Below are 23,061 nucleotides of genomic sequence, written 5' to 3'. Positions count from 1 at the left end.
GGATGAAGGGCGGTATACAGATTTTAACAACAACAACAATCCCTGAACATTGGCTATGCTGGCTTCGGGTGATGGGCTATCCAAAATATCTGGAGGGCACCTGGTTGGGAAAGTTTAAATTAGTGTTTCTTGGATACTATTTGCATGAAAATATTCCAATATTAAGCATACGATTTGGAGAACTTTTCCTGGGTCACCTTTTGTTGAACTGACACAAGCTCACTTTGATAATCTTTACCCATCACCACCTGACTTAGCAGTGAAGGTGAGGTTTGCTGATGATAAAGCTTCCTTCCACTCCCACAGTGAGTGTCTTTGCTTGCCTGCTTTCCTATTTAAAATAGTAATTGGGGGCCATGGACAAAAAGGCAGGCAAAATAATGCACGTTTTAGCCATGTTGCTCCTTTTCCTTACCGGAAAGCATCTCAAATATACAAGACATCACAACTAGCTTAGAGAAACTAATGTGTGACTTGCTACAGTAGATGACAAAAAAAGGGATCTTTTCAGTTGACTGGTATGCAGGAGCCTTTCCTGGGAATATTTTAGCGCTTTGGTAGTGCCCATTGAAGGTGGTGAGCAGAAGGAAGCCTTCAGCTTTGTCTCTCCAACCCTAAAGTGGCTTTGTTTTTTCTGTGTGGTCACTGCGCTCTCCTTTCTAGACTAGCCTTCCACAAGAACATGCTCACTTATTTAGGTTGAGAGAGTTGGCATCTGGGTGGTAGGCTTAGATACACTTTCAGATCTCAGGGCTGTTCTGTGCCTCAGCTGAAGCACATGCAGCACAGGCTGCAGAGACTGGTGTCATCCCAGCCTGCGTCTCCCATGCTATGCTAATACTTGCTCCCTGGCTCATATAAGAGAAATTGCCCATGTGAACGGAGAATGCAAGACTAGCCCACTGTAATGTGGGTGTCCAGGCTGTGGAATGCTCTGCTGTGTGGGAGATTCTGCCAGCCAACACTCTCTATGGCCATAGGCACCAATGAAACCAAATTTATTTGGACACATTGTTGCATTGGGTGTTCTTTCTGTTTATGGTTGTTGCTGCTATTTTGTTTTCATGATGGCAGTTTTTTGTTTGATTATGATTTGCTAATCTTGAGGGATCCTGTTTTAGGACAGAAAGGTGGGACATAGTTGAATAAAATCACACCAAGGCTCTGAGCCCATGAAGGCTGAATGTGTATAACACTTGGCTTCCTGGGACTCCTGAACCCGGGATCCTGGTTAGTTAAGCCAGAATTCATAAGCCAGCAAGAAACCACAGTTTAAGGCTGTCTAGCAATCCTGGCAACAAACCAGGATCCTGGATTCAGCTTAATTGTGGCCTCTTGCTTTGATTTGGTGAAAAGCGGTGGCTCAGTGGTATGGCATCTGCTTTGGATACAGAAGGTCCCAGGTTCAGTTAGCAGTGGCATCTCTCAGTTGGGCTGGGAATGCTCCCTGTCTGAAATCCTTGAGAGTCATTGCCGGCCAGTGTAGACAATACCGAGCTAGATGGACCATGACTCAGTATAAGGCAGCTTCTTGTGTTCCCACTCGTGCCAGGGGAGGAGTGAAGCAGGAACAGAAGAGCATTGTGCATCAGTGCACTGCTTGTCCACAACAAACATTGATCAGCCAGCGTCCCTGGCTTGTTGTGATATGTTAGCCCAGCCATTGTCTCATGTCGTACTTGGCCAGTGGGGGACATACTTCTTTGAACAGGTCTTGTCTTCTTTCCCCCTCTCTCCATTTTTTAAAAATTAAATGATGTATATATTGATTTATTTTATTTGAAAGAAAAAAGTACATACCAAAAAAATCTCACGCAGCTGAGAAGCAGCACATAAAGTACAAGTGTGTACACAAAGCATCACAGCATCTTATTCCTGTTCTATTATCACTGATATGCTGTCATACCACCATGAATGCAATATAACTTTAGACCTGATTTTAACTTTTAGCTGTTTTGTTAGTAACAACAAGAAAATCATATCAATTACTGTCACATTCTCAACCAGTTTCACTTTATCCTCTGTACTTCATAGTAAATACATGAATTTCAAATAAGTTAAGCTCTCATTGTTGAATTGGTAGAGCCTTAGCCTCCTTTAAGTGTTGAGCAATTAAGATTCTAGCCGCAGCAAGAAAATAACTTATATCTGGGTTCCCATTGGTAAAATGGAAAAACTAATTTTCTTCTTTAAAGCATTGTCGGAAAGATAGAATAAGCAAGGAGATGTGTTTTCACTTAGGAAAGAAGGTGAATTGTGAAAGGAAACTGTACCAGTGGTTCTTAGTGCTCTCTGGTGATCATTATGTTGTCAAAGGGGTGAGATTCCTGCGTGATTTTTCCTTTGCAATTAGCATGAGCTCTGAAACAGGACAGCATTTTAGCATGAAGTTCGGAATGCCAATCCATTGATCAGACAAAAAACTGTTAATCAGTAACTTCAAATATTCCACACAGGAATATAAGAAGCTAGCTTAAACAGACTCACCACTCAGCTTAGTATTGCCTGCAGTGACTATAGTTGCTTCCCAAGGTTTCATGTGTTTCACCCTAGGGAGGCTTAACTGTGAGTCACAGGACTTTAGAGTCTACGGTATTTATTTATTTAGAATATATAAAGTTCTATGTATAGACAAAAATACCTAAGTAGTTTACAAAAATTGTAAAATGCCATAAATACAAAAAAATAATAATAAAAATGAATCAGAATATATTCTATTTAGAAAATTTCTCCATGAGAGATCATTACCATTGTATGGGAAAATCATTCTGCTCTCGCTCGCTCTCTTATTTCATTCTCTGCTTCACACTTTCTTTGTGGGGGGGGGGGGAATTCCCCTGGTGAAAGGTGGAAGGCGGTCCTAGCTGAGTGTTTTCCTTGACATGCTACTTCTCTGAGTGCAGGGATTTATTTTATTTTTATACAGGCGATTCAGTTTATTCTGTTATCTTTGTTTGTTTGTTCCAAATTTTATATCCCACTCTTCAGCCTGGAAGGCTCCCAGAGCAGCTTATATATATATCAATAAAAATAACATTGTTCCTGCCCTTAAGCATATAGTCTAGAAACACACCACACAAAAGGAAAAGGGGATGAGAAGGAAAGAGGAAAACAAGATTGCTGAGGCACCAAGTTCTTACTGTTATAAGGCTCTTATAATAGCCAACTGGGAGAGAGAGGGTCTTCTCAACATTCAAAAGCAGTCCTTGTTGGGCTCCTGAGAAGCAGCCTGGTGAGCCAGCCTTTATGGAAGTGGCTGTAATGTAGACAAGTTGTTGGCCTTATAGGGTGAGACCTTGCTGGAATCTGCCAGCTTCTTGTCTCACCTGCAGTTCTGAAGTGGTACAGCCCAGAGACAGGTTGATTGTCTCTTCCCCACTCCCTGCAGAGTGGATTCATACCAAAAATGGATAGTATTCTTGGTTGACCTCTGTAACTTGCAACACTCCCAAGCTGAATGCAGCCCACCAGGAACTTGATAACACCTCTTTTAGCTGCCTGCCAAGCTCTACAAGCACAAAGCACTGTCAAGCACACAGACGAGGCTGCATTCAGTTTGATAAGTCATAGTTGTATAAGCCTGGCTTAAGGATTCCTCTTCTTTCTTTGCAGACATCCACCTCCCTCCCAGATCCCCTGCTCATGTTGCTTAATATTTAAGTTGCTCACAGACAGGGATCTAAGTATTCTGCCTTGGAAAATCCCAAATGATGTAGCATGGAATCCCCTGTGATTCAAACACAGTCCTTTATTAAGCAAAATAGGGAACTGATCCTGCTGTTCTTAAACTGATGACGTGGAGCATTTACCCAGAGGGTTTTAGGCCCCTTTGGAACCTTTCCATATTAGGCAGTGAGGGGGGAAAGGGAGAGGGTGTCAAAAGAGTTCAGTAGCTAGGCTTTAGAACAGGCATAGGCAAACTCCGGCCCTCCAGATGTTTGGGACTACAGTTTCCCATCATCCCTGATAACTGGTCCTGTTGGCTAGGGATGATGGGAATTGTAGCCCCAATCATCTGGAGGGCCAGAGTTTGCCTGTGCCTGCTTTAGAACATAGGATAGGCAACAGGCTGCCTTGCACAGAGTCAGAACATTGGTCCATCTAGCTCAGTGTTGCCTCACTCTCCATGATTTCAGGCAAGAGTCTTTTCCAAGCCTACCTGGAGATGCCGGGGATTGAACCTGGGTAAAGGTAAAGGACCCCTGGACTGTTAAGTCAAGTCAAAGATGACTATGGCATTGCGGCAGTCACCATTTGCTTGCAAGGCATAGGCTCTGCCACTGAGCTATTGCCCTTCTGCTAGTTTATGGGGCTGGAAGATGGAGCATAGTGATTTCACACAGTGCTCATAGTCTCCTGCCATTTGAGGCAATGTTGACTTACCAGAGCAATCCACTTAGTTACTTCTGAAGTGATTATTCAGGGGATACAACACTGCCTATACTATTTACATGCATAATACACAGGTTGCTTTCCAGCAAGAATATCAGGTTGAGTGGATTTATCGTTGGCATTGCAAATTTTGTCCTCCATGTTCCATACCAGCCCTTACTGACTACTCTCTACATCAGGGCGGCACAGCTTTTCATAGCAAGTGGGCTGCAAGAATACTTTGACAGGAAACCCACAGGAGGTGTGAGGCTCTGGCATGGTCCTAGAGCCCTCCTACCTCCTTCCCAAAGCTGGGAAAGTGCTAACTAGGTTTTGGGAAGGAGGCAGGATGTCATGGGCTGGCTGGATGCAGGGGAGTGATGGGAGGCATCAATTGGGGACCCCCAAGGGAAGAAGGCTCAGAGCCAGGGAATTGGTGGTGGGACGAAGATGAGTGGACAGAGGGAGAAGAGTTTCAAAGACTTGCAGCCAACTAAGCCTTTCTCAGAGTAGGCCCAATGAAGTTAGTCATTGCCATTAATATCAGTTGGTCTACTCTGAGTAGGACTAGCATGGAATGCAACCCAAAGAGTCTGATGGAAGGTGATATCTGAGTCCTAATGTCTGTGCTTGCCTGTTGTCCACTGTTGCTTGATCCTAGTGCATGATTATCTTGAACCACTGGTATTTTCTGCCTCAGATCAGCTGAAGCCACCTTTTGTTTTTATAATTGTAGGATTAGGAAAGAGTACTAGTCCCTGTGAGTCATGGGGATGTTGCAAGTTGCTATCCTCCTTGGGAAATTATAGTGAAAAATCTAACTTGTAGCTACTGCCTGATTGTGGTTTAGTTCAGATGCTCTTCCAAACGATTGTGAGCGCTGTGGGGCTCAGTTGCTCCTTCCTTCCCTCTTGTGTAGTTTCACTTTCTTTTTCCTATTTAATGAGAACCTGATGTCCAAATCAGCAGTTAATGTTGCCCCTCTCCCCAACCTGAATCAGAAACTAGGGTTTGAAATGGGCTTCTGATTCCACTTCAGAAGGCAAGCGTTAGCCATGGGTGGTTGATTTGGACGTCACAACAAGGTAGACTTTAGCACTAGTCAGAAATTAGAGAGGGAAGCCATTTGAGAGAAAGAGGGAACTTGGTAGTCAGTGGGTTGTTTGCCATCTTCTAGCCAATTCTTTCTGAATTTAGCTTGTGTTTGATTTACAGGAAGGTTTTGAGGCAGAACACATTATCTGAAAACCCAGTTCAATATTTATGGAACTAGGTGGATTTGGCAGAGATCTGTTCTGTAACATCCCATTAAGCTCACTGGGTGATTTTGAGCCATGGTTATTGTGAGACTAAGAATAGGGGAGGATCCACATAGGGGAAGAAGAAACCACCTTCAACTCTTTGGAGGAAAGGCAGAATATAAATGTAATGAATTAACATCAGCTTCTAGTAGCAGGAATACTAGCTTTCTGAACAACTAAGCTTACAGCAAGAATTTTGAAATAGTTTTTAATTGGAGTTAAGTTGCTTTGTGCATCACACCAGAATTTAAGCAATGACAAGCAAATGTCTCCTTTTTTAAATACAGGAAGAGATTTGTCACATACTGCATTCTGTTTCATAGTCACACAATTGGGGCGTGTACATCAGTATTTTTTAATCTGCCCACTTCATTCCAACTTAAAATTGTGCTGTGCTTTACACGAGTCAGTTTCTTTAACTTCTTCCTCCACCAGCCCCTGATGATCACCAAATGATTGCCCTCATCTTGTAAAGGGAAACTGGCTCTCCCAAGAAAGCTGGCGGCTTTGGTTGGGGCTTTTGCCCCAGGGTTCGCAATTGGGAAAGGCTGAGAATAGTCATAGGCTCACTTCCTGTGACAAGAGGAAAGCAGCACTAGCCAGAATCAAGAGTGCCTGCTGGTTTGTGACTTGATGAAATCACCATCGTAATGCAACTCTTGCAAGTGCTGTGCTCTAACCCCTGCAAGACCCCAGTTCCAGTTTGGTGCTAGCAGCAGCACTGTGTTAAATGTGCAAGCAGAAGAAGTCCGGTCTTCAGCTGCCACCCTGGATATGTGTGCACTCACATGATCTTGTTAGTAGTTTTAAACTTGTTTAATGATGGCCTTCTCTAGTGCACGGGGCTTTGTTGTCAACAGGCTAGACCTGGGGTGTGGGACCTCGGGTCTTGGGGCCAAATGAGACCCTCCAGGCTTTACTGTCTAGCCCTTGAAACTATTTCCAGGCCATCCTCTGGATTGAGGATTCAGGGCGTGGGTGGGTGGGTGTGTAAAAACCAGCCTACTGTACAATGCTAAAATTCACATATATTGCCGCACCCACTTCCACCCCTAGCCCTGCTCAACATTGGCATGTGGCCCTTGAATGGTTGCCCAGAGGGGAATATGACTCCCGGGCTGCAAAAGGTTCCTCACTTCCGGGCCAGACTAATAAACTGGCACATGTAAGGGCAGCCATCTGGACTTTCTGTATAAGGAAGTGATTTGTTTTATTGTTGACGTTTAAGTTAATCTGATGCTGAAACTTAGGCTGATTTTAAATATGGTACTGCAAAGGTAGCTGAGCTACAAGTGCTTGTCCTCACCCTACCCCATCTCCTGTTGGCCTGTTATGAATAGGATAGGTGGCAGCCTTTGCTGAGAAGCAGCGTTTGTCTCAGTTCACAACAGCAGCACCACGGCAATTTATGTTCCCAGTACCCTCCTGAATCCTCCTCCAGACTGCAAGGAGGCAGTCGCCAGGTGCCTGTTCAGTTTGAGCTTGGCATTAAATTAGAGCCATAAAGCTAAAAGGAGCCTTGAGTGACAAACAGGCCTCACTTCCTGTTCCTGTTTGAAAGCTGCCATTTGGGAAGCCGGTTCATTCTACCGTCTTATCTCTGTAACTCCAGGGCTGGCTGTTTGACATTAGTTGCCTTTCAGATGGCCATGCGCAGTAGGAAATGAGAAATTTGGATCAAAATGTTTTGGGACTCTCGTTTGGAGCTCCTTTGTGACCATGTTGCTCAAGCACAGTGCCAGTTGTCCTTGATGATATTGGGTGTGTGTGTGTGTCTGTGTCTGTGTCAGACTCTTGTGGCCTGGCCTTGTGCCAGCTAGAACCTAGATTGATAAGTGCTGGAGAATATCTTAAAAAGAAGATACAGTCTAATCTTCCACAGGCTACCTTGTTATCCCAGATTTACAGAAGCTTGCAAAGGTGTATTGATGCACCTATTGGCAGTAGAGGGAGCTAGCTTCTAAGCAGAAAGGAGAAGAAAAAAACTTGAAGATTAGTATGGTTCATTGGCTAATGCTCAATTCCAGCTCTGCCTCACCCAGTGGGCTGGGCGATGTTAGTCTCACAGCCACCTTTCTTCATGTGGGAAATTTAGGTGACTTACTAATATGGTGTCTGTAAGCTCCTGCCAACCTAGCAGTTCGAAAGCACGTAGTATAAATAGGTGCAAGTAGTTAAATAGGTACTGCTCCAGCGGGAAGGTAAACGCATTTCTGTGCGCTGCTCTGGTTCGCCAGAAGTGGCTTAGTCATGCTGGCCACAAGACCCAGAAGCTGTACGCCAGCTCTCTCGGCCAATAAAGCGAGATGAGCGCTGCCACCCCAGAGTCGGCCACGACTGGACCTAATGGTCAGTGGTCTCTTTACCTTTACCTTTAAGGATGATGGAAAGTTCATGTGATATATTCCTAGTCCAAGTTCCATCTTTGAGGGCTTGCTTTGAGGGGGATGGCAAAGCTAGATTAGTATTCTTACAAGTTGGAATGAATATTTTCGGGTTGCGCTCCGCAGCGACCCGGAAGTAACAGAGCGCGTTACTTCCGGGTTTTGCCGCTCACGCATGCGCAGACGCTCAAAATGACGTCATGCATGGAAGCGGCGAATCACGACCCGTGGACGCGGGTTACATTCGCTTCAGGATGCGAATGGGTTCCGGAACAGATCCTGTTCGCATCCTGAGGTACCACTGTAACATTAATAAGCACATAAAACATTTTAGAACATCAAAACACGTTTAAAAATGATCACACACCCTCACAGTTGCTTACTTCAAGGTTGTCATCATGGCCAGTATTTTTTCAGTCATCAAATGCCTGGGTTAGCAGGAATGTTTGTAGGTTTTCCTGAAAGTCAGTGAGGGAGATGAACTTGTCTCAAGTCAACACCAACCAGAGGCAGCACCACCAACATGGCCTCCTATGCTGATCTTTGGGTCCTATTAGTGGTGGGGGATCTTCAGGTACTTGATCCCAAGCCATTTAGGACATTGTATGCTAGTACTAACACCTCAAATTGGACTCAGTAGCTCACTGGCAGCTGCTGGAGAGCTCTCCTGAGGGTGGTGCATGGTCCCACCCGGCTGCCCCACTTGCCAATCTAGTAGCCACATTCTGCACTAGCTGCAGTTTCTGGGTTGTCTCCAAGGGCATCTCCACATAGAGCACATTGCAGTAGTCTTAAGTGGGAGCTCACTAGAGTCTGGGCAGTTGAGATCAGGCTGTCCAAGTATGACAGGCTGTCCAAGTAGTAGGCAGTTCAGCCCAACCTGGGCATAAACACTCCTGGCCAAAGAATTCAGTTGAGACTTCATTGAGAAGTTGGAATCCAGGCATACTCGCAGACTAGGAACCAGTTCCTTCAGGGGGAGTGCAACCCTTCCAGAACAGGTTCTACATCTAATTCCTGGGCATGGGAACCACTCATCCACAGAAACTCCATCTTATCAGAATTCAACCTCAGTTTGTTGGCCCCCATCCAACATTTTACTGCTTCCAGACACCAGTCTACTTTCTTCACAGCATCTCCTGATTCAGATGGAATGGAGCATTTCCAAATGGTTTGGGGCAGCTTACATGGTTCTCCTCCTCCTTCATCATCCAGTGCATAGTTAAACTATGCCATTTTCTCCCACAAGATATAGTGATGGTCACCAACTCTGATGGCTTTGAAAGGAGGTTAGACAGATTTGTGGAGGATAAGACTATATTCTTTCTACACTAATGGGTCCTGCTTGTGGATGGGCATCTGCTTGACTACAGTAAGAATAGGATACTGCACAAGATAGGCCACTGGCCTGATCCAGCAGTACTGTTCTTATGACCTTTTACAAGCAAGAAAGTGTTGCTGTGATTGTAAATGAAAAGGAAATAAGTAACATGGCTTTCTTTGACTGTTGAGTATTTTTGTTAAATTTTATTGCAAATTACTTGCCTGTATCAATAGAGATTTTGGTCATATATGCATTGATTTATATTTAATTACGGAGTGAACATTAACGTAAACTGGCTGACCGCCCTATGTGGCTTCCTCCTCAAATGTTTTGGCTCTTGGCTTGGTGGATTTATACCAAGTGCGGGGAACCTGTGGCCCTCCAGATGTTGCTGAGCCACAACTTCTATCAGCCCCAGCAATACTGGAAGTTAACATTCAGCAACATCTGGAGGGCCACAGGTTCCCCACACCTGGTTTATAGTTTTTCTTAACCCCCACCCCTTTTACTCCTAAGGAGTGACTTCAAATGAAGCATAATTTTTTCCTAGGTGACCTCCTTCTGTCAGAGGTAAATAGGTCTATCTCCTTTTGTTAACTCTTCAGTGGGTGTTTATTCAGAACAAACATACTGCAGGGAGATGCAAATGTAACTGGAGTTGCTCTGCTGGGTAACAGGACTAACAAGTTCTGGCAGGAAACCGGAAGGGCTGCGCTAAGGGGTGGTGGTAGAACTTTCTCCTTGGCTGCCTAGCTCAAAATGAAGTTGGGGGGGGGGGGGGAGAAGGAAGTTCCACAACCACCAGGTTAGCAAAGTTGGTGAAACAGCCTATCTACCAATCAGCTTTCTAGGGGTGTGGGTGTACTTCTAAGCTGGCGGCCTGAGGAAGCAAGCATCCTTTATTCCACCCCGTATTTGCTTTTACCTTTCTGTGTGTGTTTTTTTTCTCCTTCAAAAAACCTTTTGGCATTTAAGGAGATTTAGATAAACTTTAGAGGCTAGATTGAGCTCTCTTTGGGGAGCTGTTCAAATCCCTGCAGAGCCAGGAAGCTTTTCTGTGCAACCTTGGTCCCAGTTGCCTCCCCATTCTGCCTAATCCGCCTCACGAGTTTCATGGGGAGGTGAACTAGAGGGAGGATTCCCAAGTAGAATTGCACTGATATATTTTCATGCAGGGGTCCTTTAAAGCAGGAGTGGGTAGCCTGTGGTTCCCCAGATATTGCTCCCATCTTTCCTGATCATTGGCCATACTGGCTGGCACTTACAGCAGTTCAGAGTCCAACAACATCTGGAGGGCTACAGGCTCTTCCCCATCCCCCGCCTTGAAGCATATCATAGGTTTTTATGCCCAGGGTCTGCTCTGTATGAGATAGATAGAAACATACACACCAAGAAAGACAGAATTCTGTCACTGTCTAAATTCTGGTTGCCACAGAATAAATGATGTCAGGAACCAGGCCCCCCAAATGAATCCCCCTGGTTTAAACTCTTTTTCTTTCTTTTTTTAATGCTCTTGAAATATACTTTATGTAAAGCCCGGTCTGTGTTTTCCACAGAACATCTGCTTGGGTTTTTTTCTGGGGAGGATCTGTGTATACACGTCATATCTGTATTTCCTCTGCCAGTATGCTGAGATGATAGTCTGAAGCTCCCAAGCTTAAAGGCTGAGTTTTCTTCCAGTGTACAGTTTCATTGCTTTGGAGCAGTAGATATGGATCAATATACTAATCAGTAATGACATGCATTCCTAGCTTCTTTGGGGCCAGAAGTGAGGTAGATGACATGGTGGCCAGACTAAAACTGGCCAAATGATGTGGAGTAGCAGCCATTTTGATAGATACCCACCTGAGATAGCATAACATGAATAATGATGGCAGCTCTTCTATTCATTTCATTCTCTTTCCTCAACCCCATACTTTTGTCACACTCCAGCTTGACCAAGAGTGAAATGCCTTTAGGGAAGGGTCATAGTTCAGTGGTCGATCACATTGTTTGCAATTAAGGCTGGAAAAGCCCCTGTCTGAAATCTGGAGAGTCACTACCAGACAGTGTCTGTGAATGGTCCCTAAGCTAAATGCACCCGTGGTCTGACTCATTACAAGACGGTTTTTCATGTTCCTGGGTAACAAGCTCAGAATGGTGCAGGTAGAAGCAACTTGATTTTTTGATATTTTTTTTTTGTAATAGGGAGGGAGCAGGGTTAACACACAAGTGGTGTTCCCCAAATACACCTGTTATCCCCACTTAAATTAATAGATGCCAAAGTTAGGCATTGCACTTGGGGACCCTTTTAGAGGAAGAGAAGTCTAGCCTGCTCTCCTCTGGAGACTTATGTGGCTTGAGCCTTCCTAGACAGGGTTCCCACAGGAATGCAATACATCTTTGTGTGCACACATCACTATGCAACACTTTGAACAATTGTTGGACATGGTCCCCTCACAATGCACTTACAGTATTCCTTTGTTTGTTGCTTTTGCAACAAATGAAATGTGTTAAAACCTTTATGCCTTTTGAAATATTGGTGGCTTTAAGACAAGCACACCAAATTGATGGTGAATATACAGCAATTTTTTTCAAGCCTCAGCCTCAGGTGACTCCAAAACCTTAGATAAGAATGTCAAATTGATGTTGCATTCTAGCCCAAATAAAATGCAAGGAAGGGTCATTACACTGTGTGGGATAATTGTGTGTTAGGGTGTCCCTCCATCTCCTCCTCCAGATGTCTGCAGGCTGTTGTTTGCCTTTAATTGGTGAATGAGGCTAATGACTCCTAGGATATCTTGTGGTGATTGTTGTTTACCCAAACAAAATTTGGTTCTGAGGCAACTTGTGTATTGGCTCAGCAGAACAAAAATTGGCTTGATGTAGACTAAGAATTTGAAAAGATTATTGGATGACCCAGAGAATGAACTTAATCTGGGCCTCTACAAAAGCAGATGAGACTTTCTCAAGTGCACATTCACTTGCTTACTGTCTTCCCCACTCAGGCAGGCTTACATTGTGGAATAAATTTGAAGCACATAAGAATCTGAAGCCCAGAACATGCGTGTGTGTGCTTTGTTCTATGAGCCCATAGATTTAGAGACCAAGTAGAGAATCTGCCATTTAGTGGTGCCTTTATTCTTTCCTTGGGTTACTCTCCCACACACACCTTTCCTCTTTTTTGCCTATGTCAGGTTTTAAATTGTCTGCTCCTCAAGGTAGGACCCAGCCCTCCTGTGCTGAGTGAAGTGCCAGACACATTAAATGCACATTTGTACAAATAATAATGTGATGCAGAATTTGATCATAAGGATCTCCTTGCTTTGACCAGGTGTGGGGAACCTTTTGCCATGCATGCTGGTGCTGATGGGAGCTGTAGTTTGGCAACAACTGGAGGGCCAGCGTTTCCCCACTCCTGCTTTAAACATACAGACAGCTGCTCCAGCCTTCTCCATTGCATAACATAGTATGTAGGGGTGTGGATGTGTTAAACCTCTCCTCTTATGTTTTATGAGGGCTAGGTCACAGTGAACCTTGTCAGTGCCATCCATCCATCCATGCAAATAGGTGGATATCTTGCCCTTGTTTTCCCAAAGAGAACTTTGGAAACTGAAGGCCAAGAAATGACTGGGGTGGGCTGAGCTGGCACAAGGGTGTCTTTTTTATACTTTTCCAGAGGTTAGTACTTTTCATCTGTTTTCTGAGGCTTTTAGTGGTTTTTAGTGGCTTTTTATAGCTTTTATTGTCTCGCTGCTGCTATTATGATTTTTATTTTATGTAAGCTTTATTGATCTCCACTCTTAGGTTTGAAATAACTTAATAATTTATTGCCTCCATTTTTGCTTGGGTTTGTCCTCTCTGTAAGCTGCTTTGTATCTTTAATTTTAATAGAAGTGCAGTCTCAGATAGGTTAAATAATTGTTTGCTGTTGTCCTATTAATATCAGGAGAAGCTTGTTCAACCAGACAATGTGCATGTGCATTTTGGAATCCTGTCAAAATGGAGAAGGTGAACTGAGGTTGCTCTCCAATCAGAAAGTGTTCACACAATGCCACTCTCCGGCATCAGAGTTTCATAGGGAAGCCTGTGGAAATGAGCTAAGTAGTGGGGTGGTTAAACCAAATGACATCCTACTTACTCTGAAGTAGGAAACCTCCGGTTCCCAAAATGGAAACCCAAGGTGCAGCATATTATTTTTACCAGGCCCATTTGCAAGTCTAGTGGGCAAACGGAGCAGTGACGGGGTATCTTAGTGGATGGCATGTGGCAGCTGCTGTTGTTTTTCATGGGGACAGTGCTTACCGACCATTCTAGAGACTTTGAACAAAGCAGAGGTTCATGATTGACTATCTGTGACACTGCAGAGTTGGCCTGATGGGATGCAGCAGAGCACTTCCGAGACCAAAGGGAAAGGTGTGAATTTGAATCTTGTTTGCTATGACCATAACTGGATGCAGGTCATATGTGTGAAGCTTTTGGAGGGGTCGGGTTATTATTTGCACTGTTGCTGTACATCACACTTGACAGAGATTTTACAGTCTACCCTGATGGTCATGTAGGCCAGTGTCCTCAATTGGTGGTCCACCCAGGGGCTCCATGGCACCATTCACACAATGAAAACCACCGTAGAGACATCTCCCCCCCCCCCAAAAGCAGGGTTCCATGGCTTGGCTTTTGAAAAACAGGGGGTCTGCAGTACTGATGAAGACAATACCAACCTAGATGGATGGGTGGTGGGACTTGGTGTGCAGCAGCTGCGATATTCCTACAATGTATGCCTGTTGAAGATTAGGGTTTGTATTGCAACACCTGCAATTCAACAACCAACTAAATTACAGAGGGAAGTATTTGGCTGTCTTCTTTCTATCCATATAGGGAAGCCTCTGGAGAAAGAAAATGCTAGACCCTGCAGCACCGCCCCAATTTGGCCCAGGGCTCTGTGCATGTCATGCCTGCAGGAAGCTTCTCTAGTCATCTCCAGTCAGCTGCAGTTGCAAATTCCCAGCCTTCAGGGGCCTTGAACAAAAGGCTCCATCCTGCATATACTCCAGTAAGGGTCAGCCCCCTCTAGGCATCTGCTTTGGAGCAGCATCAGGGTTGGGAGGGACTCTCCTCTAATTTGCACATTTAATCCCTGTGCATTTTCATGAATGTGACAGGAAGGTGCTGAATGAACTGCTGACTACATTTCCTCTTGTGCACCATTCTCATTCCTACATCAAACGTTAAGAGTTCAGGCAGACCTTTAAAAACACACAACTGATAACGACTTCAAAATCATGAGAGTTGGGAAACATAATTAAGTTGGTCTTCCGTCTGCTTTCTACAAGCAGAAAGAACACCATGTTTATTATGCTCCTCAACACTCATGATGTCCAAGTAAACTAGTAACAGTAAAGATGCGAACTAGTATTTCTTTTTTGACATTAGTTTTTAAAACTTATTTAATGCTAGAATCTAAAATGTAACTCGCAGGAACCTACTCTGGGGGGTGGTGTTGGCTATGCATGTGTTCCACTTTGTGGGTTGGGGGTAGTGCTGCAAGCTCTAATCCAGTGTATTGATAAACTAATACTTTAACAGATGACAATTAACACTTGTGTGGAGGTGTTTCACTACTGTTTTGTTTAGCTGTTGCCGTAATGACACTGAAGCAAATATCCAGCTGCTGGAAGTAGTTTTAATTTGAACTACAAGTTACCTTGCACTTCCTTCAGTATTTCATATAGGGTATATATGCTGATATTTTGGTAAGCTGCACTGTGACAAATGAAAGTGAGCATTCCCTGGCTGCTGGGAGCCTTTGTTACCTTCCTGTTTCCTAATGAATTGTTCTCTCATAGAACCCCCCCACCCCCACCCTGCTCTGTAATCCTCATGCAAATTTATTTTGGCCTGATTGCAGGTTGGGGAGCTCTGTATTAGCACACTTACTTTGCATGCAGATCGTCCCAGATTCGATTTTCAGCATCTCCAGTTATCAAAGGATCTTTGACAGTAGAGCTGGGAATACTTCTTTCTGCCTGAAACTTGAGAGAGCTGTTCCCAGACACAGCCGATACTTAAATATATTGACCCTCTTTGGATGATCATGCTTACTAAACTGAGATACTTATGAGCACCTTTCCTTGACCTGTGATTAAACCAGGAAATCTCTAATTAATTAAACTTCATTTTGTACTTGTGTCTAAAATAAGGAAACTGTGGTTATCAGCTTCAAAACAAGCCTTAAACAAACATCATACTGTGGTTTAAGAGCCTAGCTTGTTCTGAAGTTGGCAACTATAGTTTCCTGATGATCACGAAATAATAAACTATGGTTAAAGAGACATCCTAGTTGGAGCTGTGTTGAAGGTGGCCACTGAGTCAGACCACTGGCAGCTTTGTGTACAGAACCATGGGTGCTTTTAAAAAATCTGAATTCTAAGGTGCACACTCCTCCTGAATTTTGTAAGCACAGTGTTGAGTGAAATGGAGCAGTTCACAGCACCTGTGTTCCTGGCTGCTGAGAAGCTGGCACCTAAAAAGGTTTTTCCCTGGAGTAGAAAGTTTGTCCCAGTTGTGGGGGTGGAGATGGAGCTTAAAGATTGCAGCATGTCTGGAGCTTCTATCCCTATTAGGGAGTTGTAATACCCTCTTGTGGTATTGTGGCTCATTTTAACAGCTGTTGCACCTCTGCAAATGGGCCTTTTTCTGTCCTTTTTGATAGGGGGATCTGATACTTTTGGCTGCTGCATCTGTGTTCTGCATTCACACACTACAGAGGTGGAGCTGGTTGCCTGGAGGCAATTGTTAATTGCTGCAGGTGATCAGATGTGGGTGAAGGGTTTCATAATGCTATACGTATACAGAAAACCATGGTCCTTGGTGCCTGTACACAGCTGAAAAAGATTGCTTATAACTAGGTAGATAGCCTATAACTGCAGTTTTGTGGGAACACACACACAAAAATTGAATATAGTCTTGGATGCAGGTTTCAGATGTTCAGGTTTCATGGTGTTCTTTAAAGCTATCTGGTCCTAATGGCTTGCAAGGATATGGGCAATGCCTCATGAAACCACTGAAGCCGAAGTATATAAACTTTCCAGTGATCAGAGAACCATAGAAAGTGAATACATTTTATGTTTCTTGGAGGTGGGGGGCAGAATGGCAGGATATATTGGGCAGGATTTGATGCTTGGGCAGGATAAATTGGGCAGAATTCATGCTGAGGTGTAGAATTTATACCAGTTGCAGAATTCAGCTTCCCTAACTGCAGAACTCTGTCTCTCTAAGTGCAGAGTACACCCAGCCCTGCCTAGAAGCTGTTTGCTCAGCCGTACCTCTGTACAATCTCTCCTAGGCTTTCTCTCCCTTCCACTCCTTTCAAATTGGCAGCCTTTAAAAAAAAGTTTAAAAAAATCTGCCTTGCAAACTTAGTAGGCTCTGCAGGGCTCAGTCAACAGAGTTGCCTGTCAGAGCTCCAGATCACCTGACGGCAGGTCAAAGGGGTAACGTCATCCTTTTTTCCTTTGCTTTCTCTTCCCCTCCCTGGTTCTCTCCAAAGCCCTGCCTGCCGATTGCATGGGTGGGGCAGGCAGCTTCCTGTGGGGGAGAACCTGACGTTGCTCTAACTCATTCTCTCTCACACTTTCTCTCCTCCCAAGTGAGACGCAGGTTTCCTCCTACCTTCTGTCTTGGGGGGGGGGGGAGGATCTAGCAATTTGGACTTCCTTCTGGAGTAAACCTTGATTGGATTCTAGAATAACCCGTTACCTCCATTTAACTATTTGGTTTTGGGGTTGTTGTTTTTTGAGGGGTGTGTGTGTAAAATATTTCCCCGCCACCATCACTCAGACTTTAAAAGAGGCTTGGAGGACTTGCCAAACAACCCAGGTGCTCTCTGGCTCAGCAAGTGGGGAAATTGCGAAAGGTGTTGCCTTTCTCAGGTATCGGAGGTGGAGACTTGGGCACCGGCTGGATGAGGAAGCTCCACACTTCCTCAGTTCTGTTGCTGTACTTTGCTCCGTCAGGAAAGTTTTGGGTCAACAAATGAAGGGGTAAACGCACCGTCCCAGGAAAGGATTATTCCCTCTTGAGTTTCCACGAGCTGCTGCTTTGCTCAGACTTGTTCGCAGTAATTTTGGGATACCTGCCTTATCCGTTTCTTCACGGCCGAGAAAGCAGGCAACTGGATCCAGTCTTTTCTCCCTCTCTTTCTCATTTTTTCTTTGGCCTCTCTTGGAGCAGCGGTGGATCGATGAGGTACAGCTTGCCTCTGACTGGCAGAGGCACTACTGCGTGAGGTAGCAGAGAAGACTACGATTAATGAGTGGAGGACATAGATACGTTGTGCCTATGACAATGGGAGTAGTAAGTCTCTTGTATTACTGGGTATGGTTTCTGGGGTCCAAAATGGGATCCTTATATGAGGTGGTGGATTAAGATCTGGTGATTATATGAGGAAAAACTGGTATTTTGTGGCTAGTGATCTGATGGAGGTAGGAAACTGAGTTTCCAATAGGGGCTCTATTTAGAGAATGCGACCCCCCAACTCACCTTTCTTTTACACCCTGGGATAAATGCGGATCAGGCCTCAGACTCACATGCTCTCTCTTCCTTCTCACTGCAAGAGTGAGTAACTGAACAGGGAGATCCCATATTAAAAAAAAACTCCCTTGACCTCAGAAAGGTAAAATTCACCAATCCCAAGGGCTAGGAAGCAAGTTTTAATTCCATGCAGATTGGTAAGATTTTGGGCATGCGGTCCTTTCATGTTGGCCCATGGTGAGCGAGGAAAGCAGACTCAAGCTGAGGCCTCATTCTTGATCTCTCTCTACCCAAGTACTATCCTGGAAGGGTAGGGGAATATTGCTGGATCAGAACTGGCTTTTGCTGGATCAGAACAGGAGAGACCTTCTGAATCAGACCAGCTGCCCATCCAGTCCAGCATCCTGTTCTCACAGTGGCCAACTAGATGCCCGTGGGAAGCCTGTGAACAAGACCTGTGTGCAACAACAGCACTTTCCCTTCCTGCAGTTTCCAGTAACCAGTATTCAGAAGCATACTGCCTATAGCAGTGCAGGTATAACATAGCCATCAGGCTTAATAGGCATTTGTAGACTTATTCTTCATGAACAAAGGCCCTTGCACAGGTTGAAAGTACCCATCTTGGAAATGGTGACTTTATTAGCCTCTAGCGACAAGGGGCAGTGTGCTAGGGAACAACAGCAGTAGAGGGCCATTGTGCTCTTCTGTCCTGCTTATGGGTTTCCCCTCAGCATCTGGTTGGTCACTGTGGAAAACGGGATGCTGGGCTTGGATAGGCCCCATGGCATAAGTGGCTGGGGAAACCCAGCTAGATGGGCGGGGGATGTATAAATAAATAAATAAATAAATAAATAAATAAATAAATAAATAAATAGCAGCGTGCTCCTCTAATAATCCTAACAGAATATTAAAACATGATATGTCCTGAAATATTATGGGGCAGCAAATATCCTTCCCTCCTTGCATTTGGTGGTATCTATTAGGCCTGAAAAAGAGTTAGCAGTGATATTATGTGGAGTTTCATTGCTAGAATCCAGTCCGGCTATCCAAATTGACTTAAGCTTTGTGCCCTTAGTTTTTTGATACTTCTCTTAGCCTTGGTATTTTTTGGTATCGTGGATTTATTGATGGATTATTCTTCCTATTTTTATTTTTGTCCTTATTTTTTAAATACCCGTCAACTGTTTTGAGCAATATGTTTGTGGTGGAAAAAACAGGATATACATTTTTGGATAAAATAAATACATCAGATTTTCACAGAATGGGTAAACTCAGATCACAGTTTATTTCAGGATACTGTAAGTGACTTAACTGCATGACTTCAGGCATCTGACTTTTTTTAAAATCTTACTCTGAAAATAATTTTTATTTTATTTATTTAATAAAATTTCTATACTGCTTGATTGTGGTAAAACCTCTAAGCTGTTTTACAATAAATATTCCAATTTACAAGAAATGTTTAAACTAATTAAAAGCATTAAAAAATAATGACAATTAACAGTAAATTAATATTAAAACATGCCATCATTAACATGTCCGGATAGGCTTGCTCAAACAAAAATGTTTTAAGCAGATACCGAAAAGAGTACAGCGGGGTACAGCGAAAAGAGTACAACAGGCAGGGGATTCTAAATAAGAGCTATGAGCCAGTTAAATCATTTTTGTTGATTTTAAACTGTTTTTTAATTGATAAAATAATTTAATTTGGATGTTACCACAACCTGTGTTGTTGAGAGCTAGTGAACAAAAGGGAGTGTTTAAGGAGTAAAGTGCAATTTAATAAACAAAAGCTGCCACTCAGTCATTTATTTATTTTAGAAGGAAGATTGTTTTTAATCTGTTGATTAAAGCTTAAACAACAAAGAGTCTTGTGGCAACTTAAATGACTTAAACAAATGTAATATGGCATAAGCTTATGTGTACTAGAGCTTATACCATAATTTTATTAGTCTTGTTAAGGTGCCAAAGGGCATTCTTGGTTTTGCTGCAACGGACTAGGCTTGATATTCCTCTGAAAAGTTATATTACAAAGAATGATCTCTTAAGTTGGGAGAGGGAGAGCAGCATTTTAAAAAGGTTTGAATGATGAGCTGGTTCAAGAAGAGATAATTAGAACAATGTGTTTGATTTAGACCTCTGTGCTCGTGGTCTTGAGCCTGTTAGATTATCATAAAGCTCTTAACTTCCTTTCCTGATCATGGCCTAGTTCTTGCTAGGTAATGCTATACCTTGAGTATCTCTCTTCAGACTGGGGACTCGTGGGATGGGATGGCTCCTCCATATTATAATATAATGGGGAAACCTCTGCACATAGAAAACTAACTTGTAAGGAGATGGGCAGGTGCTAGGAATCACAAAAGCTATTGGACTATTGCTTGTGGTCTTCCCATAAGCATCTGGTTAGCCACTGTGAGAACAGGATGTTGGACTAGATTGGTCTCTGGGCCTGATCCAGAAGTCTTACGGCCCGACTGAAAACATCCCCTGCTGCATTTTCTGCCCAAGTTACCACAGTACCTCTTGTTTCTTTCCGGAACGATTAGGACTGCCATTGCCATCCTCCACTCCAGATTTTGAGAGGTGGGTTCTTCCAGATAGGTCTTTGCACAACGTGGGGTGCTAGCATAAGGCCACTGGTTGGAGACACTGGTGAGCCTTCTCCACAGAGCAAGCACTTTGAAGGTAAGAAGAACCTTGCTGCTGGATTGGGCCCAAGGCCCATGTCCAACTTCCTGTTCTCAGAATGCCCAGCAAGCAAGACCTAAGTGCAACTGTGCTCTCACCAGTTTTGATTCCCTAGCACCTGGTATTCTGAGGCTCACTCCAACAATGGAGGTGGAAGATAGCCAGTGTGGCTAGTAGCTATTGCTAGCCTTACTGTTTCTTCCATGAATGTATCCAATCCTTTAAAGTCTGTAGGCATCACTACATCTTGTGGGAGCAAATTCCATAGTTTAACTATGGAATTAGTACTTTTTCTTATCCTGAATCTTCCAGTGTTCAGCTTCATTGAATGGGCCCAGGATCTGGTGTTACAAGAGGGAGAAAAACTTCTTCCTATCCACTTTCCCCACACCAGACCACTATGTCTCAACAGCAGAAATGGTTCCTCTTCTCCATGTTTTCTGCAGACCTTTGTCAACAAGAGTGAATGGTCGTGTTTGCTTCTCCTTGCTCTTGTGGCTTAGACTTAGCTCATACACTGGGAACAAGTGAAATAGGATATTCATGGGTTTCCACGGATGCATTTTCTGCTTTGAGAGCAGCCTGCTTGTGCTTTCTGTGACTTAAAAAAACTAGGAGAATTGGGATGAAACCCCTCTTGCTGCTAATTTAGGAGAGAAAGGGATGGGCAACCCATGCTCTGCTCTTGGTTAAGTCACACATCAAATCAATGTGAAAAACAGGGGTTTCGTCCCCACCGTCTCTGATTTTTGATGAAACTTGGTGTATACCCTTCCCTTATGGTTGAAAGAAACCTCCTTAATTTTTTTTAAATTTTTTTTTGTCTATCTCACTTCAAAGTTTTGTGAAATCTGCATTTCTGTCCCTCTTGAGATCCTCGGCCTTGTGTACATTTTATTTTTTTCTCCATACCCAATGATCAGATCTCTTTGGAATTGTACACAGAGTTCAATAACATGATGAGGATTTCAGGGGAAAATACACCAGCACTCAAAAGATTTTATAAATGCCTTAAAAAATTATAAATGTAGTTTTTTGGGTGGAAAAACTAGGTTTAGAAAACCTAAATTTTCAGTGTGTGGGCATGATGGAATCAAAAGTTTTTGATGGTGAAAATTATTGCAAGACATGCTCTTTCTCGACAAAGAATGAAATGCAGATTTCACGAAACTTTGAAGTGCTATAAAATTAAAACCGTTCGAGATAGAGGATTTTTTTTTAAAGGGGTTTCTTTCAACCATAAGGGAAGGGTGTACACAAAGTTTCATCAAACTTGGCCCATGGAGTCCTGGTTCCATAGTATTTGGGAGTTGCTTAATATATTAGGACCATGACCAACCCATGTAGTAGGACAGATGCTCAGTTTTCTTCTTTCTACGGGAAAGGAGGATGGTGATCTGAAAGTGAAAGATTGTACATCAACGCACTGTATTTTTCGCTCTATAAGACGCACGTTTTCCCTCCTAAAAGGTAAGGGGAAATATGTGTGCATCTTATGGAGCAAATGCAGGCTGCGCAGCTATCCCAGAAGCCAGAACAGCGAGAGGGATCGCTGCGCAGCGCTCCCTCTCACTGTTCTAGCTTCTGGCTTAGCTGCGCGTAGCCTCTTCAGGGCAGCGGGGAGCCTTCATCTCGCTGCCCTGAAGAGGCTGCGCAGCTATCCCAGAAGCCAGAAGAGCAAGAAGGATCTTGCTCTTCTGGATTCAGGGATAGCCACGCAAAGCCTCTTGAGTGCAGCGGGAGCACTCCTACCTCTTCACTCAAGAGGCTTTGAGTTGCTTTCTTGTTTCTTGTTTTCCCTCCTCTAAAAACTAGGTGTGTCTTATGGTCAGGTGCATCTTATAGAGCGAAAAATACAGTATTTTTCATAGTCAGATCACTCCCTGTTGAGGTTTATGGCTTATAGCAACTGTTCCCCTCTACAAGGGGGGTGGGTACTAGAGGTTAATGAATTGTGATGGAATCTAGTTAGTTTTCTGGCTGGTTTGATTGGCAGTTCTTTCAAATTCCTGGTTACTCTGTGGAATGCAGAGATTACTCGAGTGGTTGTCGAGCTAAGCTGAACCCTACACCTGAGCTGAGGGCATTGAAGCAGGTTGAAAAATTGCATGAACACATCTGGATAAGATTTCATGATGAGTCCGACTGAACACAAGAGCTAATTATCAAGCCTTCTCTGTAGTGATGGTGAAGTAGCCATTTTTCTACACCATAATTGCATTCCCACAAAGCCATCCTGTGGAGCTTTTCCAAATGGTTTTGAGTCTTTTGAAATCTGATTTGATAGATTTGGTGGAATCCCAGTACTGTAGTTCTTTGTGATGTGTTTGCAAGAGACTTTGAGAACAAAATTGCCTGTATCCACCAATTTTCGGACCTCACAATTGTCTTGCTGGATAACTTTTACCTTTTAGGACCTCTGGATGTGGCCCTTGCCTATCCTAGCTAACTGCATCAAGCAGAGAGGGGGGTGACTGGTTGAGTG

The 23,061-nt window shown here is 43.7% G+C and overlaps 1 protein-coding gene across 14 annotated transcripts in view; it reads left to right on the top strand.

Moving 5' to 3' along the window:
- MARK2 (microtubule affinity regulating kinase 2) overlaps window positions 1–23,061 on the top strand; it is a 109,859-nt gene that overhangs the window by 40,941 nt on the left and 45,857 nt on the right. Inside the window, exon 1 of one of the 14 annotated variants that reach the window (XM_081842916.1) lies at window positions 17,018–17,714. The exons of the other annotated variants lie outside the window; for them this stretch is intronic. Within the exon in view, the coding sequence (XP_081699042.1) occupies window positions 17,670–17,714 (45 nt within the window). The 5' untranslated portion in view covers window positions 17,018–17,669. Of the gene's footprint in view, window positions 1–17,017; window positions 17,715–23,061 lie in introns of those variants that run through there. 14 annotated transcript variants of the gene reach the window in all.

This window comes from Podarcis erhardii, assembly GCF_964252035.2.
Source record: "Podarcis erhardii genome assembly, chromosome: 15".
Lineage (NCBI taxonomy): Eukaryota > Metazoa > Chordata > Lepidosauria > Squamata > Lacertidae > Podarcis > Podarcis erhardii.
Note: the sequence above shows the minus strand (reverse complement) of the source record. Positions and strands in the feature narration are given on the sequence as shown.